The sequence below is a fragment of the Leopardus geoffroyi genome, chromosome A2, assembly GCF_018350155.1.
Source record: "Leopardus geoffroyi isolate Oge1 chromosome A2, O.geoffroyi_Oge1_pat1.0, whole genome shotgun sequence".
Classification (NCBI taxonomy): Eukaryota; Metazoa; Chordata; class Mammalia; order Carnivora; family Felidae; genus Leopardus; species Leopardus geoffroyi.
In genome coordinates, this window is record NC_059331.1 from 10374509 (window position 1) to 10388618 (window position 14110).

At 45.6% G+C, this 14110-nt stretch overlaps 1 protein-coding gene across 1 annotated transcript in view; it reads right to left on the reverse strand.

Moving 5' to 3' along the window:
• The window catches only part of ADGRE3 (adhesion G protein-coupled receptor E3), a 57369-nt gene that overhangs the window by 9503 nt on the left and 33756 nt on the right, over positions 1-14110 (reverse strand). Inside the window, exons 8-10 of the mRNA XM_045492280.1 lie at positions 11100-11219; positions 5046-5230; positions 2470-2637 (exon numbers count right to left, since the gene is read on the reverse strand). Coding sequence (XP_045348236.1) covers positions 2470-2637; positions 5046-5230; positions 11100-11219 — 473 coding nt within the window. The remainder of the gene's footprint in view (positions 1-2469; positions 2638-5045; positions 5231-11099; positions 11220-14110) is intronic.

Sequence of the window (14110 nt, forward strand, 5' to 3'; positions counted from 1 at the left end):
ACATGCCAGAGGGGTCACAAGTACCAGGATGTTAATACCCCTAGAAGCTGCCCTCAAACAATACAAGTTACGGCATTGGTGGATAAATATCCCAGCTCCCTCACCTTTATGTGGGAAGGCTCTGAAATGCATGTTCTAGGATATCTCCCAGGAGTACCCAATGGGATTGAGTCCCAGTTGTCCATGTTGGTAACTTTCTCTCTCCCCCTCCCTCTCCCCGCCTCTCTCTTTTAGAGGGAAGGGAAGGGACGCAGGGAGAGGGAGAGAGAGAGTCCTAAGTAGGCTGCCTTCCCGGTGGGGAGTGCGATGTGGGACTCGATCTCACGACCCTGAGATCATGACCTGAGCAGAAATCAAACTGACTGAGCCACCCAGGTGCCCCAGTAACTTCCTCTTTAACACACCGCTTACTGGCTGCCTTCTCTTCTCTGTCTCACCTCCCTACTGTCCTACTGATGTGTCTTGGGGTCACCTCCCAGAGAAACTACTTGCCCTCAAATTTTTTGTCTCAGGATCTGCTTACAGGAGATCCCAAACTAAGGCATCTGTATAATTCAGCTCTTGGGGCTCATCTCCTTAAAGACAGGAGCCACAAGTCTGATGAGCCACGCAGACTCAAGTGAGACTCACCGGTGGGAAATGACAGTTGCCGTCTCTTATAATCACATGGGGATTTTCACTTATTTCAATGTCACTTTATAGAATTTCTTAATCCTCTGTGTTTTTTTTAACCTTAAAAATTGTGAAATATAATGCATATATAGAAAAGAGCACACACACACATGTATCACATGATCCATAATTATTAAATGGTTGGTGAGATCATTAGTCTGTAATTAAATGGTTGGTGAGATCATTAGTCTGTAGACGTTATCCCAGAAGCTCTTTCCAATTGCAAACCACCTTCTCCCCCAGAGGTAACCGTGATCCTTTTAGGATAAGCAATTCCTGATTATCTTTATAGTTTTACCACCTAAGTATGCAACCCCTGAGAACATGGTTTAGTCGTGTCTGTTTTTAGATTTTTTAAAGTTTATTTATTTTGAGAGAGAGAGAGTGCAGGCAGGGGAGGAGCAGAGAGAGAGAGGGAGAGAGACTCCCAAGCACTGCCAGTGCAGAGCCTGATGCAGGGCTTGAACTCCCAAACTGGGAGGTCATGATGGGAGCTGAAAAAAAGGGTTGGGCGATTAACTGACTGAGCCACCCAGGTGCCCCAGTTGTGTCTGTTTAAAAAAAATTTTTTTTAATGTTTATTTATTTTTGAGGGGGGCAGAGAGAGGGGGAGACACAGAATCCAAAGCAGGCTCCAGGCTCTGAGGTGTCAGCACAGAGCCCAAGGTGGGGCTGGAACTCACGAACCGTGAGATCATGACCTGAGCCAAACTCAGGCGCTTAACAGACTGAGCCACCCAGGCGCCCCAAGTTGTGTCTGTTTTTAAACTTGATATAGATGGAACCACATTCTATTCCACACCTTCACTCCGGAAGCTATGATAACAGAGGCTTCACCACCTCGTAGCTACACCTTCTGGAGTATGTTGCTTCCTCATCACCCTGGAAGATCCCAACATGGGATTTTCTATGCCTCATCCCAGAAAAGTAGCGTTGCTTTTAATGACCCCTCAGTGGGAAAAACCTCGATATGCATTAACCGTACGAGAATGGAGAAGTCAAGTGTAGAACAGTCACGCAAGAGAATATTATACAGCAATGAAAGTAAGGTCTGACTCATAGATGCAATGATGAATGAAAGAAAGACGTGTTTCATGTTTTCAAACCCATTCTACCTTGCCTTCTGCCATCTTTAAATAGGAGAGGTCACAGATTTCCACCCGGTGTTATTTTCATCAACCCCAAATGGAACCCCCATGCCCATTAAGCACTTACCCCCCCCTTCTTTGTACGGAATCTTACAGCATGTAGCCCTTTGGGTCTGACCTCTTTCACTCAGTGCCATGTTTTCGAGGCTCACCCATGTTGCAACACCACAGAGTCGGTATTCAGATTTCAGCTCAAACACTGAATTCTTAGAGGCCACCCTGACCTTTCCGTGTAAAGCAACAAGCTTTCTGCCATCGCTTACTTCCATCACTTGAGTTTATTTTTCCCATTGCAAAAAAAAAAAATTTTTTTTTAATGTTCATTTTTGAGAGACAGAGAGACAGAGCATGAGCAAGGGGAGGGGCAGAGAGAGAGAGAGAGAGAGAGAGAGAGAGACACAGAATCGGAAGCAGGTTCCAGGCTCCGAGCTGCCAGCACGGAGCCCGATGCGGGGCTCGAACCCACCAAACTTGAGATCATGACCTGAGCCGACGTCGGACGCTCAACCGACTGAGCCACCCAGGCACCCCTCCCATTTTTTTAAAGAGTATTTATCATCCCCCCAGAGGGGCTGACACAGGGCTGACTGGAGGAATTAAATGTACCTGGTTGGTTAGGGCCAACCAGGTTGGCCCTGGTTGGTTGTACCTGGTTGGTTAGGGCCACGAGGACAGCAAAACTGGACAGGTGGGTGGAGTTGCATATGGTGTGACTTTTGTTCGCTTGTATCAGGAAACAGCCGTCGCTGGACCACTGGCCGCCCTCGTTCGTGCTTTTCCAGTAGACGCAGATGGCCTTTTCACTGCTGGGCTTCATCTGAAAGTAGAAGGGGTCGTCACGTTCTTCCTTGGGATGGACAACTCTCAGCGTGTGGGTCTACACTGGGGTGGCAAGTGAACAGACACGTGGCCGCTTAGAAGTGACTCAGGCGATTTTTATTCTAACTGAAGAGGACGCCTGCCAGGACGCCTGTTCCCATAGTCGCAGTGCTGTTGGGGTTCCATGTGACATGAAACAAAGTCAAGGCTCTCTGGGAGGCCAGAATTTTACAGGACGTCATTGGTTTCAGGACTTTATCTGCCACCAGGAAGTCAAAGAAACAAACAAAAGTAAATAAAAGAGGGGCGCCTGGATGGCTCCGTGGGTTAAGCGTTTGACTCTTGATCCCAGCTCAGGTCTTGATCTCACAGTTGGTGAGTTTGAGCCCACGTCGGGCTCTGTGTTGACATCAGAGCCGGCTTGGGATTCTCTCTGTCCCTCTCTCTCTCAAAATAAATACATAAACTTTAAAATAAAATAAAATAAAATAAAATAAAATAAAATAAAATAAAATAAAATCAAGTATCTATGGCTCATAGAGTTTTCTCCTAAACACTCCCGAAGGCAAATTTCCATGATGCCTTCATACCAGTTCTGTCCCTGACCCCTCATAAAACAACAACTGCTCATGCAATGAGACAGGGAAGTTTAGGAAAGAAATGTCGCCAGGAGAGAGAGAACAGAATCAGCCTTCCACCTCTTCTTTTTCTCCCAAGGGTTTCCAGAGCATCACTTCATGGGGCCAAGGAGACGAGGCAAATGCTCTCCTGTTGGGAGGCTGTATCTCCTTTGATAATTCGCTAGACCATCTCTAGATGCCATATATCAAAAATTCCATACTTAGATTTTAGGCCTCGGGTAGGCGAAACCGACATGTCCCCACTTTCTCCCCCTCAATTCTTATTTTCTTTAAAATTAAAAAATAAGTTTATGGGGCGCCTGGGTGGCGCAGTCGGTTAAGCGTCCGACTTCAGCCAGGTCACGATCTCGCGGTCTGTGAGTTCGAGCCCCGTGTCGGGCTTTGGGCTGATGGCTCAGAGCCTGGAGCCTGTTTCCGATTCTGTGTCTCCCTCTCTCTCTGCCCCTCCCCCGTTCATGCTCTGTCTCTCTCTGTCCCAAAATAAATAAATAAATAAATAAACGTTGAAAAAAAAAAAATAAGTTTATATATCTTTGCCAGCTTTCTTGAGATATAATTGACATATAAATTACGTAAGTGTAAGGTATTCAACACAATTATTTGATCTATGCATACGCCGCCCAACAAAGTTAATTAACATCCATCACCTCACGTAGTTGTAATTTTTATTTTGTGGTGAGGACTTAAAATCTACTGTCTTAGCAACTTTTTTTTTTTTTACATTGATTTATTTTTGAGAAGAGAGAGACAGAACATGAGCGGGGGAGAAGAGAGAAAGAGGGAGACACAGAATTTGAAACAGGCTCCAGGCTCTGAGCTGTCAGCACAGAGCCCGATGCGGGGCTCGAACTCACGAACTGTGAAATCACGACCTGAGCCGAAGTCGGACGCTTAACTGACTGTACCACCCAGGTGCCCCATGAGAGACTCTTAAATACAAAGAATCAACTGAGGGTGGCTGGAGGGGTTGTGGGTGGGGGTGGGCTAAATGGGTAAGGGGCATTAGGGAAGACACTTGTTGGGATGAGCACTGGGTGTTATACATGGGGGGTGAATCACTAGAATCTACTAAAATCATTACAGCACTCTGTGCTAACTAACTTGCATGTAAATTCAAAAATAAAATAAAATAAAATTCCAAGTCCTATGCTTAACCAACTGAGCCACCCAGGCACCCCCAAATTATTATTATTATTTTTTCAGATTAAAAAAAAGGAGGGGTGCCTGGGTGGCTCAGCCGGTTAAGTGTCTGACTTCGGCTCAGGTCATGATCTCACGGTTCGTGGGTTCAAGCCCCGCATCGGGCTCTGTGCTGAACGCTTGCTCAGAGCCTGGAGCCTGTTTTGGATTCTGTGTCTCCTTCTCTCTCTGCCCCTCCTCCACTCCCACTCTGTCTCTCAAAAATAAATAAATGTAAAAAAAAAAAAAGTAATCTCTACCCTGAACGTGGGGTTCAGACCCACAACCCCGAGATCAAGAGGCGTAGGCTACACCAACTGAGCCAGCCAGCAGCCCCCGAAAAATTATTAATGAGCTGCTTTGCATGGTGGTTTTCTTAGGACGGGTTCAAACTCTGGAAATACCGAGTCTAAATCCAGAAATACTGCATCTTCTGAATCTCAATTCAGACCCACCACGTTTCACGAGGCTCCTGGCTACGGTATTCGACGGCACAGTCCAGAAGCCCAGACCGGGGAGGGAGTGCACATTGTTTGATCCACCTCCAAGACCCCCTAAGCACGCTCAAAGAGCAGCTCTGACCCACCTTCACGTGCTGAAAACTCAGAATCACAGACTTGGGGAGAGATGTATTCCTTTCGGGTCCAATAGCGGCACTCACTACCTGAGAGTTCAGGTAAACTCGGTCTTTGCCATTTGCCTCTTCAAAGAACGTTGCGTTTATGATGTTTCCAAGAGAAGAGTATGAAATAAAGGCAATTGCGGTGGGACCTGAGGAATCGGAGAAATGAGAGTCTGAAAAAAAATGCCACCGTTCCTTCCCCACACCTATGATGCACGCGCACACACACGCACGTGTGCATATACACAGGTATACGTGTGCACGCATAGTCACATACCTGAGCGCGAGTGCAATAGAGATGCTCACTGTCTCTCGCTTTTCCACCTCTGACACAGACTTCGTGTTTTTGGCCCTGAACCCTTTTTCTGGACTGAACAGGGGAAAACTTGGGGGAAGAACTGGATGGACCGAGAGAGGTTAAGCTGATTTGTGTAAGAGAGGACACTGCTGACCTTAGGAGAAAATGATATCAAAGTTGGGGGGAGGGCCAAGAAGAGGCTGATGGGATTTTGAGGGAGGAGGAGAGGAGAGAGGTGGGTCAGCCTCGAAGAGGAGGAAACTCAGCAAGTTGGGTAGGTCTTATGTGATGTCATTCCACTTCCTCTGCCGCCTCCTGGAGACTTCCAGAAAGACTGGCTTATTTTTCAAGACTTGGAGCATTTGCTTTGCATTCCTTTTGGATGAAGAATAATGTTGAGACTGGACTTAAGGAAATCCGTTAATAGTTGGGTTACACGTATGTCTATCTCTTTGTATGCATGAATGTAATCATCTCCTTCCGTATATTATATACGTAAACCAGATCTGGAAATAGTGTCTATAGAAATCATAATATGGGGAGCCTGGGAGGCTCAGTCAGTTGAGTGTCCGACTTTGGCTCAGGTCATGATCTCGCAGTCCATGAGTTCGAGCCCCGCGTCGGGCTCTGTGCGGACAGCTCAGAGCCTGGAGCCTGCTTCGGGTTCTGTGTCTCCCTCTCTCTCTGCTCCTCCCCTGCTTGTCTCTGTCTTTGTTTCTCTCTCAAAGATAAATAAATATTGAAAAAAAAAAAGAGATCATAATATACCTATACCTCTATCTATTCACATATTCAGTTTTCTTTGATGGAATGCCTACTATGTTCCAGACACTATTCTGGAGATACAGTGGGGGACAGGATAAACCACTTCTTAGGGATCTTACTTTCTGGTCCAGGAGAGAAGCAAACAAACATAAACAAACCAATAAAAGCCTATGTCACAGGATGATCGGTCCTACGGAGAAAATTAAGTGAGGTGAGGGGACAGGCAGATTTGGCGGATGCTATTTCAGACAGTTTTCAGACAGTAGAGTGACGGCAGGGAGGGCCATGTGGGCATCGACAGAAGAGAACGTGCCCAGCTGGTTCAGGAAACAGGGAGGAGGTCAGTGTGGCTGAAGAGGGGTGTGTAGGGTGGAGAGTGTGTGGGGGGGAGGGGGGAGGGCAGGGGTGATGGGGGCAGATCCTGCAGGGCCTTATAAGCCTTGAGGAAGGCTTTTGCTTTTATTTTAAGACAGTGGTTGGGGCGGTTGGGTGGAGAAAAAAGTGGCTGACTCTTGATTTCAGCTCAGGTCATGATCTCAGGGTTCATGGGTTCGAGCCCTGTGTGGGGCTCTGCACTGGCAGGGTGGAGCCTGCTTGGGATTCTCTCTATCTCTGCCCTTCCCCCCCCCCCCACACACTCTCTCTCTCTAAAAGAAAAAAAAGATCTTTTATTTTAAGCTAGTGGAAAGGCACTAAAGGATGTTAAGCAAAAGAATGCCATAATTTAACATACTTTATTTAATAGGCTAAAAATCAAAATGCACATGATATATTTATATCATGTATTTATAACTATTATACAGTGGAAGGACATGTATATGGCATATATCAACAGGATGGGCCAAATTGTGTCCCCCCTACCCCCCAAATTCATTAAGTTCAAGTCCTTCAGAATGTGACTGTTTGAAGACAGGGCCTTTATAAAGATGGGGCCAAAGGAGGGAGGACCTGACTTTGGTGCCGTGATGGAAATAGGCAATCCTGGGAGGCATCACGGAGGGGGTGAGAGCTGAGCCGCATTGAAGAGTAAAGAAGGAGAACTCTGGACACGCAAAGAGAGACCGGAGACGTGCACTCACAGGGAAAAGACCGTGTGAAGACAGAGAAGGTGGCCATCTGCCAAGGAGAGAGGCCTCAGAAGAAACCCACCCTGCCTGCGCCTTGATCTCAGACTTGTAGCCTCCAGAACTGTGAGAAAATAAGTTTCTTTTGTTTATATAAAAGGAGAAAACAGGGGCGCCTGGGTGGCGCAGTCGGTTAAGCGTCCGACTTCAGCCAGGTCACGATCTCGCGGTCCGGGAGTTCGAGCCCGCGTCGGGCTCTGGGCTGATGGCTCAGAGCCTGGAGCCTGTTTCCGATTCTGTGTCTCCCTCTCTCTCTGCCCCTCCCCCGTTCATGCTCTGTCTCTCTCTGTCCCAAAAATAAATAAACGTTGAAAAAAAAAAATTTATAAAAAAAAAAAAAAAAAAGGAGAAAACAAATGCATTTGTAGTTAGCTTGAATATAAAGGATTACGGGCTATAGTATGGGTTATACAGAGTTACAGGATGCTATGACCATATTCCCATGTCCGTAAGTTTTCTTTTTTCTTTGTAGCCGCAGAGAAGTCCACACCGCAGAGGCCATCTATGTGGATGAGTGAGGATTGTAGGGACTGGAAACAGGTTAACAGGTTTCTGGATAAAAGTCCCTTACTAGCTCTGCAGTAAACTAAATTCCTGTTTGAATAAATTCTTCACACGCTTCTCTACTCAGGTTTCTCTGGTCTTGCCTGAGGGAACAGAAGCGATTCATTTCTGTTTCTCTGAGTTCATGACAGTTTTCCATTTGTCAGAGTGAAACAGCGGTAGGTGGACGGAAAAGACGGGCAGGTGATCTGTCCACCTGCTCTTGTGCTTGGAAACGGCTTAGTTTTGAGCAGAGGTATTCTGGTTACGAGCAAAATCGCAAGCAGAAAAGAGAAGGGTGGCTGTACTTTTCCAAGGTCAGCCTCTGTGGCCTGGGTTTGTTCTCTGAGATGTTTTACAGGGGAGCTGGTGTCATGTGACTGTCTGTCTCGAATTACCTGGGACAGTCCCGGCTCACCTCTGGTGGGTGTCTTCAGGGCGAGTTGGTAACACCTCCCTTCGATCTTAAAGTTGTTGCTCTTTGAAGGTCATTTATAAGGTCGCTCTAGATGAGCATTTCTCAGATGGCGGGGGCGGGGAGGGGGGGGAGTGGCAATTCTGCCCCCTCTTGGGACATTGGGCAATGTCTGGAGGCATGTTTGGTTGTCGCACTGGGTGACAGCTACTGACGTCTAGTGAATCAAGGTGGCTGCCATGACAAAGAATAGACACAGCCTGAGGGACAGAGAAATGTCCCTCTCTGAGCTTGTCACACATCTGTCAATGGGTTCTTTTCTCTCATTGGGAATGTTGAGGCATCGCCCTAAATGTGGATTTAATTCAGCGAACATTTGTCCCTGTCCTCCAGGTGATGTGCCCCTCGTGGTGACTATAGAAAGAAATCATTCATGATTTTGGTCCCTATGGGGATTCCAGCACAGTGGGGGAGACAAAGACATGTCAATCAAGACACAGCACAACACGTTAGATGCCAGGATGGGGTAGGTTTGAGATGCTGGGGGAACGTAGAGGAGGGAGGGTCAGTTTTTGGTGCCGTGATGGAAGCGCGCAGTCCTGGGAGGCCTCATGGAGGAGGTGAGGGCTAGGCTGTGTTGAAGAGTAACAGTTCACCCAGTGGAGTGGTGGTTGGCATTCCTGGCAGAGGAACAGATAATGCAAATGTCCAGAGATGAGACTATGGGGCATCACTGGGGGAGGGTGAATAGTCCCATACTGAGCACCTCTAGGCCAGGGGCTCCTTAAGGCCCATGCAATCACATTACGATGTCTGTAATTTACTTAAACAATTCAGCATAGGCAGCTGTTGTGGGCTGAGCTGTGTCCTCTCTGAATTCCTATGTGAAATCCTGACCCCCCACGACCCCAGGGCCACAGATGTGTTTTCGTCTGGCTTGCACTGGGAAGTCGTGCACACTCTCCACAAATCGTGAGTTTCAGAAGAACCTGGGGACAATGCCGGTGTGAATCACGTGGCTGGAGGTTGGCTTCTATCCTCCGCTTGGCCCGTTCTCGAACGGGGCAGATTCACGCGCTTATCTTTTTGGGGGAGGAGAGGAAGTAATAGGAACTAATTGCCTCGCTTCCTCAGTTCAGCATGTGGTTACTTGTCCACATTTTGTTGTCTTTCCTTTGGGACTTTTGCTGACATTACAGACCAGCTGTACCCACATTTACAGGATGGGATTTTAAGACCTCATTTATCATGTTACACCAGTTATAACGCCATGGCAGCTATCGTAAGACCAAATTTGAAAACTGAAGGTATTCGGGGCGCCTGGGTGGCTCAGTTGGTTAAGCATCTCCCTTGGGCTCAGGTCACGATCTCGCGGTTTGTGAGTTCGAGCCCTGTGTCGGGTTCTGTGCTGACGGCTCAGAGCCTGGAGCCTGCTTCGGATTCTGGGTCTCTCTCTCTCTCTCTCTGCCCCTCCCCTGCTCATGCTGTCTCTCTCTCTCTCTCTCAAAAATAAATAAACATTAAAAAAAAAATTGAAGGTATTCATGCAACCAACCTGATTTTTGGTTTCTCTTGAAACACCAGAAAGTCTGGCAACACTGGGACAGTTAATAGTTTAACAATCCATTCCTTTGTACACAGGATTAGCAGGTGCTGTAGGTGCCTTGACTATTCCCTGGGCCCTCTTGGGTTTGAGAGAGAGAGAGAGAGAGAGAGAGAGAGAGAGTGAGAGCACACGAGCAGGGGAGAGGGCAGAGAGAGGGAAGGAGAGATTCCCAAGCAGGCTCCATACTCAGCAGAGAGCCTGCTACAGGGCTTGATCCCATGACCCAGGGATCGTGACCTGAGCCGAATCAAGAGTCAGATGCTTAACTGACTGAGTCCCCCAGGCGCCCCGGGTTTCTTATCTCAGATGCTTAATTGACTGAGTCCCCCAGGCGCCCGGGGTTTCTTATCTGCTGATGGATTCTATTGCGAACAATTGTAACTCTCTGCCTGGGGGCATTCCCTGTAGGGAGTGTGTTTGATTTGTACACAGGGCAGAATGGGAGAGCTCGGCAGGGTGGGTCACAGTTACCACCTGCAGCAAATCTGCTCACTGACATACTGACACCTGTAGTGGCCGTCCCCTCTTCTCTGTCTCATTTCCTCTCTCCCCTACTGGGATGGTTAATTTTGTGTCAATGCGGCTAGGCCATGCTACCCAGCTGTTGGGTCAAACATGAGTCCGGGTGTTGCCGTAAAGGTATTTTTCAGATGAGGGTAACATTTCCATCAGGAGACTTTGAATAAAGTAGATTACCTTCCATCACCCAATCAGTTGCAGGCCTTAAGAAAAAGACTGACTTCTCCCAAACAAGAAGGTATTCTGTCTCTCGGCTGTCTTTGGTCTGCAGCTACGACATTAACTCTTCCCTGGGTCTCCGGCCTGCTGGCTAGAGTTTAGACTTGCTACCTTCCATAATCACATGAGCTAATTTCTTAAGATTTCTGTTTCTCTTTCTGCCCACACGCATATCCTATCGATTCTGTTTCTCTGGAGGGCGGTGACTAATCCGCCTCCCGATGCCTCCTGGAATCACATCCCAAATACACTCCTTACGCTTCTCTCAGGGACTGAATTTGGGTGAACCCCTTCGGAGACCTGGACAGAAAAGCCTGCAAATTGCAAAGAAGTGTCTTCCACACTGAAGAATAGGAAGCCTCCACTTTGGGGAGGTTTTTTTTTTTTTTTTTTTAAGGAAAAGACTCAAATGACAGTCTTCGGGTAACAAACCAATTAGGAAAGACCTTATTGGTGACTCTCCCAATGACTCCCATAATGATGCTGATCTGTGTGTCTTAGAGGTTCTGAATGCAGCCACTACATATACCTTTCACGTTGTCCTGCACGATGTCATTGCAACGGATGTCCACTGAGTTCATGTAGGCGTTCAAGCTGAAGACCTTTCCTTCTTCAGAGCAATTGTCTGTAACAACTAGAGTTTCAATAGCTGGTGAGAAAAACAACAGGCAAGTTTATCATTATTACAAGCTTTAAAAATGTGAATAGCAACATGAACAGGTCACATTTACTGAATGTCTAGAACGTTCCAGGCACTGTACATTGTCATATAACCCCATGAGGGACCATTATCCGAACGAGGAAACTGAAGTTAAGAAGTTAACTCCTTAACTCCTGAAAAACAAGTTCTTTTTTTTTTTTTTAATGTTTATTTCTGAGAGAGAGAGAGAGAGAGAGAGAAAACATGAGTGGGGGAAGGGCAGAAAAAGAGGGAGATACAGAATTCGAAGCAGGCTCCTAGCACAGAGACTGGGGGCTTGAACTCACAAACTGTGAGATCATGACCTGAGCTGAAGTCGGACGCTTAACTGACTGAGCCACCGAGGCACTCCCTGAAATACAAGTCTGTAACTAACGTTCTCTAGCGATCATCTTTGAAGCAACAATTCTGTTCCTAGGAATTTTATTCTCAGAAAACGACATGGATGGGAGGGAAGATTTAGTTATGAGAAAGTTCATAGCAGCATAGGTGATAGCGTGGAAAACAGGAAGTGATCTAAATGTTCAACAAAGAGGAACTGATTCAATAATTGATGGCTTATCTCTATAATGGGGAACCATGCTTCCGATGAAAATGAGGTCACAGGAGAATTGCCATCAAGAAAAAAGCTCATGGAAATATTTAACTTAAACATTAGCAGATGGTTAAGGGTGGCTGTGGGTTAGAAATTGTTGAAGCTGGGTGATGGATACAGTTGGGTTCTACCTGTATCTCCCCATTCATGGTATTATCCCCATTCACAGATGAGGGGAATGAAACCCATTGAGGTCAGGGCACTAGTTTCCCATCAGTTAGGACCTGGCCAGATCAGGAAAGGTGAGAGCTACTTGTAATGTGAAAAATGGTTTAATTTTGAATGAAATGAGTGAGCGAATGAATGAATGAACAAACAAATTAATAAATGAATCCTGATTCCAGTTTCCCAAGAAGGTGAGGCATTGGATTTTATTTTCTATTAAAAATTATTATTATTATTTTTATAGAGCATAAACTATCTCATCATGCAAATTGGTAAAACAGAATGTTTAGGTAGGCATACACAAATCCTTTGATATCCCTGAGCTGAATAAAAACACAGTAAACAGCATTTCTGAAGGCCAATGTGGTGATATGCATCAAAGTCTATAAAATGTTTCTTTTCTCCTTGACCTAATGATTCTTCGTCTATGAATTTATCCCAAGAAAATATCAAACAAATGTACACAGATAAATTTTCAATGGTCTTTTTCATGGGGTTCTTTGGCAACAACCCACATTTCCCAGAATAGGGAAATAAATATAGTACAAATAAATTATATACAGTGCAATTTGATAAGCCGTTGAAGATAATAATGTAGGTAATGATGACGTATACCATTTACATGGAAATATGTTAGTGATGTAATGAGTGAAAACTGCATGCACAAAATCACACACACAGGAAATATGTTTCTTCATCAGATGTGTACCTATGTGGCTATAGGATGGGAAGACCGGGCTGTGGACAGATTTGGCTGGCCTAAATTTAGTTTGTTTGTGTGTGTGTTTTTTTTTTTTTTCTATTTTTTAACAAATCTAATACTGGGTTTTGCTATGGTATTTTATAAAATAGTGAAATGATTGCTAAAGTCAAGCTATTTAACAATATCATCTCCTCACCTGGTTATAGTATACATATATATGACAAGGGTGATAAAAGTGTTTTTATTGAAAAAAATATGCAGTGAGATGTTCCTTCTGGGATGCTTTATATACTATCACTGTGACATGTGCCAGTAACTATTGGGCAAAAAAGCCCTACTTTTTGGGGTGCCTGGCTGGCTCCGTTGGTGGATGAAGCGTGTGTCTCGTGATCTCAGAGTCGTGAGTCAGAGTCCCACACTGGGTATGGAGAATACTTAAAAACAAAATCTTAGGGGCGCCTGGGTGGCTCAGTAGGTTAAGCGTCTGACTTGGTTCCAGCTCAGGTCATGATCTCACAGGTTTGCGAGTTCGAGCTTCCGTTGGGCTCCACACTGTTAGCGGGGAGCCTGCTTGGGATCCTTTCTCTCCCCCTTTATCTCTGCCCCGCCCCTGCTCATGCCTGTGCGTGCTCTCTCTCTCAAAATAAAGAAACACACTTAAAAAAACAACAACTAAACTACTTTTAAGCCAAAATCCTAGACTCAGGATTGGAAACCATTGACCATCTTTTCTTTTTTCTTTTCTTTTCCTTTCCTTTCTTTTTTCTTTTCCCTTCCCTTCCTTTCCTTTCTTTTCTTTTCCTTTCCTTTCTTTTTTCTCTCTTTTCTCTTTTCTTTCCTCCCTTCCTTTCCTTTCCTTTCTTTTCCCCTTCCCTTTCCCCTTCCCTTCCCTTCCCTTTCTTTTCTTTTCTTTCTTCCCTTCCTTTTCTTTTCTTTTCTTTTCTCTCTTTTCTCTTTTCTTTCCTCCCTTCCTTTCCCTTCCCTTCCCTTTCCTTTCCTTTCCTTTCCTTTCCTTTCCTTTCCTTTCCTTTCCTTTCTTTTCCCCTTCCCTTTCCCCTTCCCTTCCCTTTCCTTTCTTTTCTTTCTTCCCTTCCTTTTCTTTTCTTTTCTCTCTTTTCTCTTTTCTTTCCTCCCTTCCCTTCCCTTTCCCTTCGTTTCCTAAAAGTTCTATGGAGGTGTGATTAATGTGCAACAAATTGCATATAAAACAGTGTACAATTTGATGAGTTTCATAGAGTGTGTATACACCTGTGTGTATATGGTATGCACCTGTGATACTAACACCACAATCAAGGTACTGAACGTGCCTCTCATTCCCAACAGTCTCCTTAAATTGTCTCATGCTCTTTTACTCCTCTCTCCCCCTTCTCCTGTCAC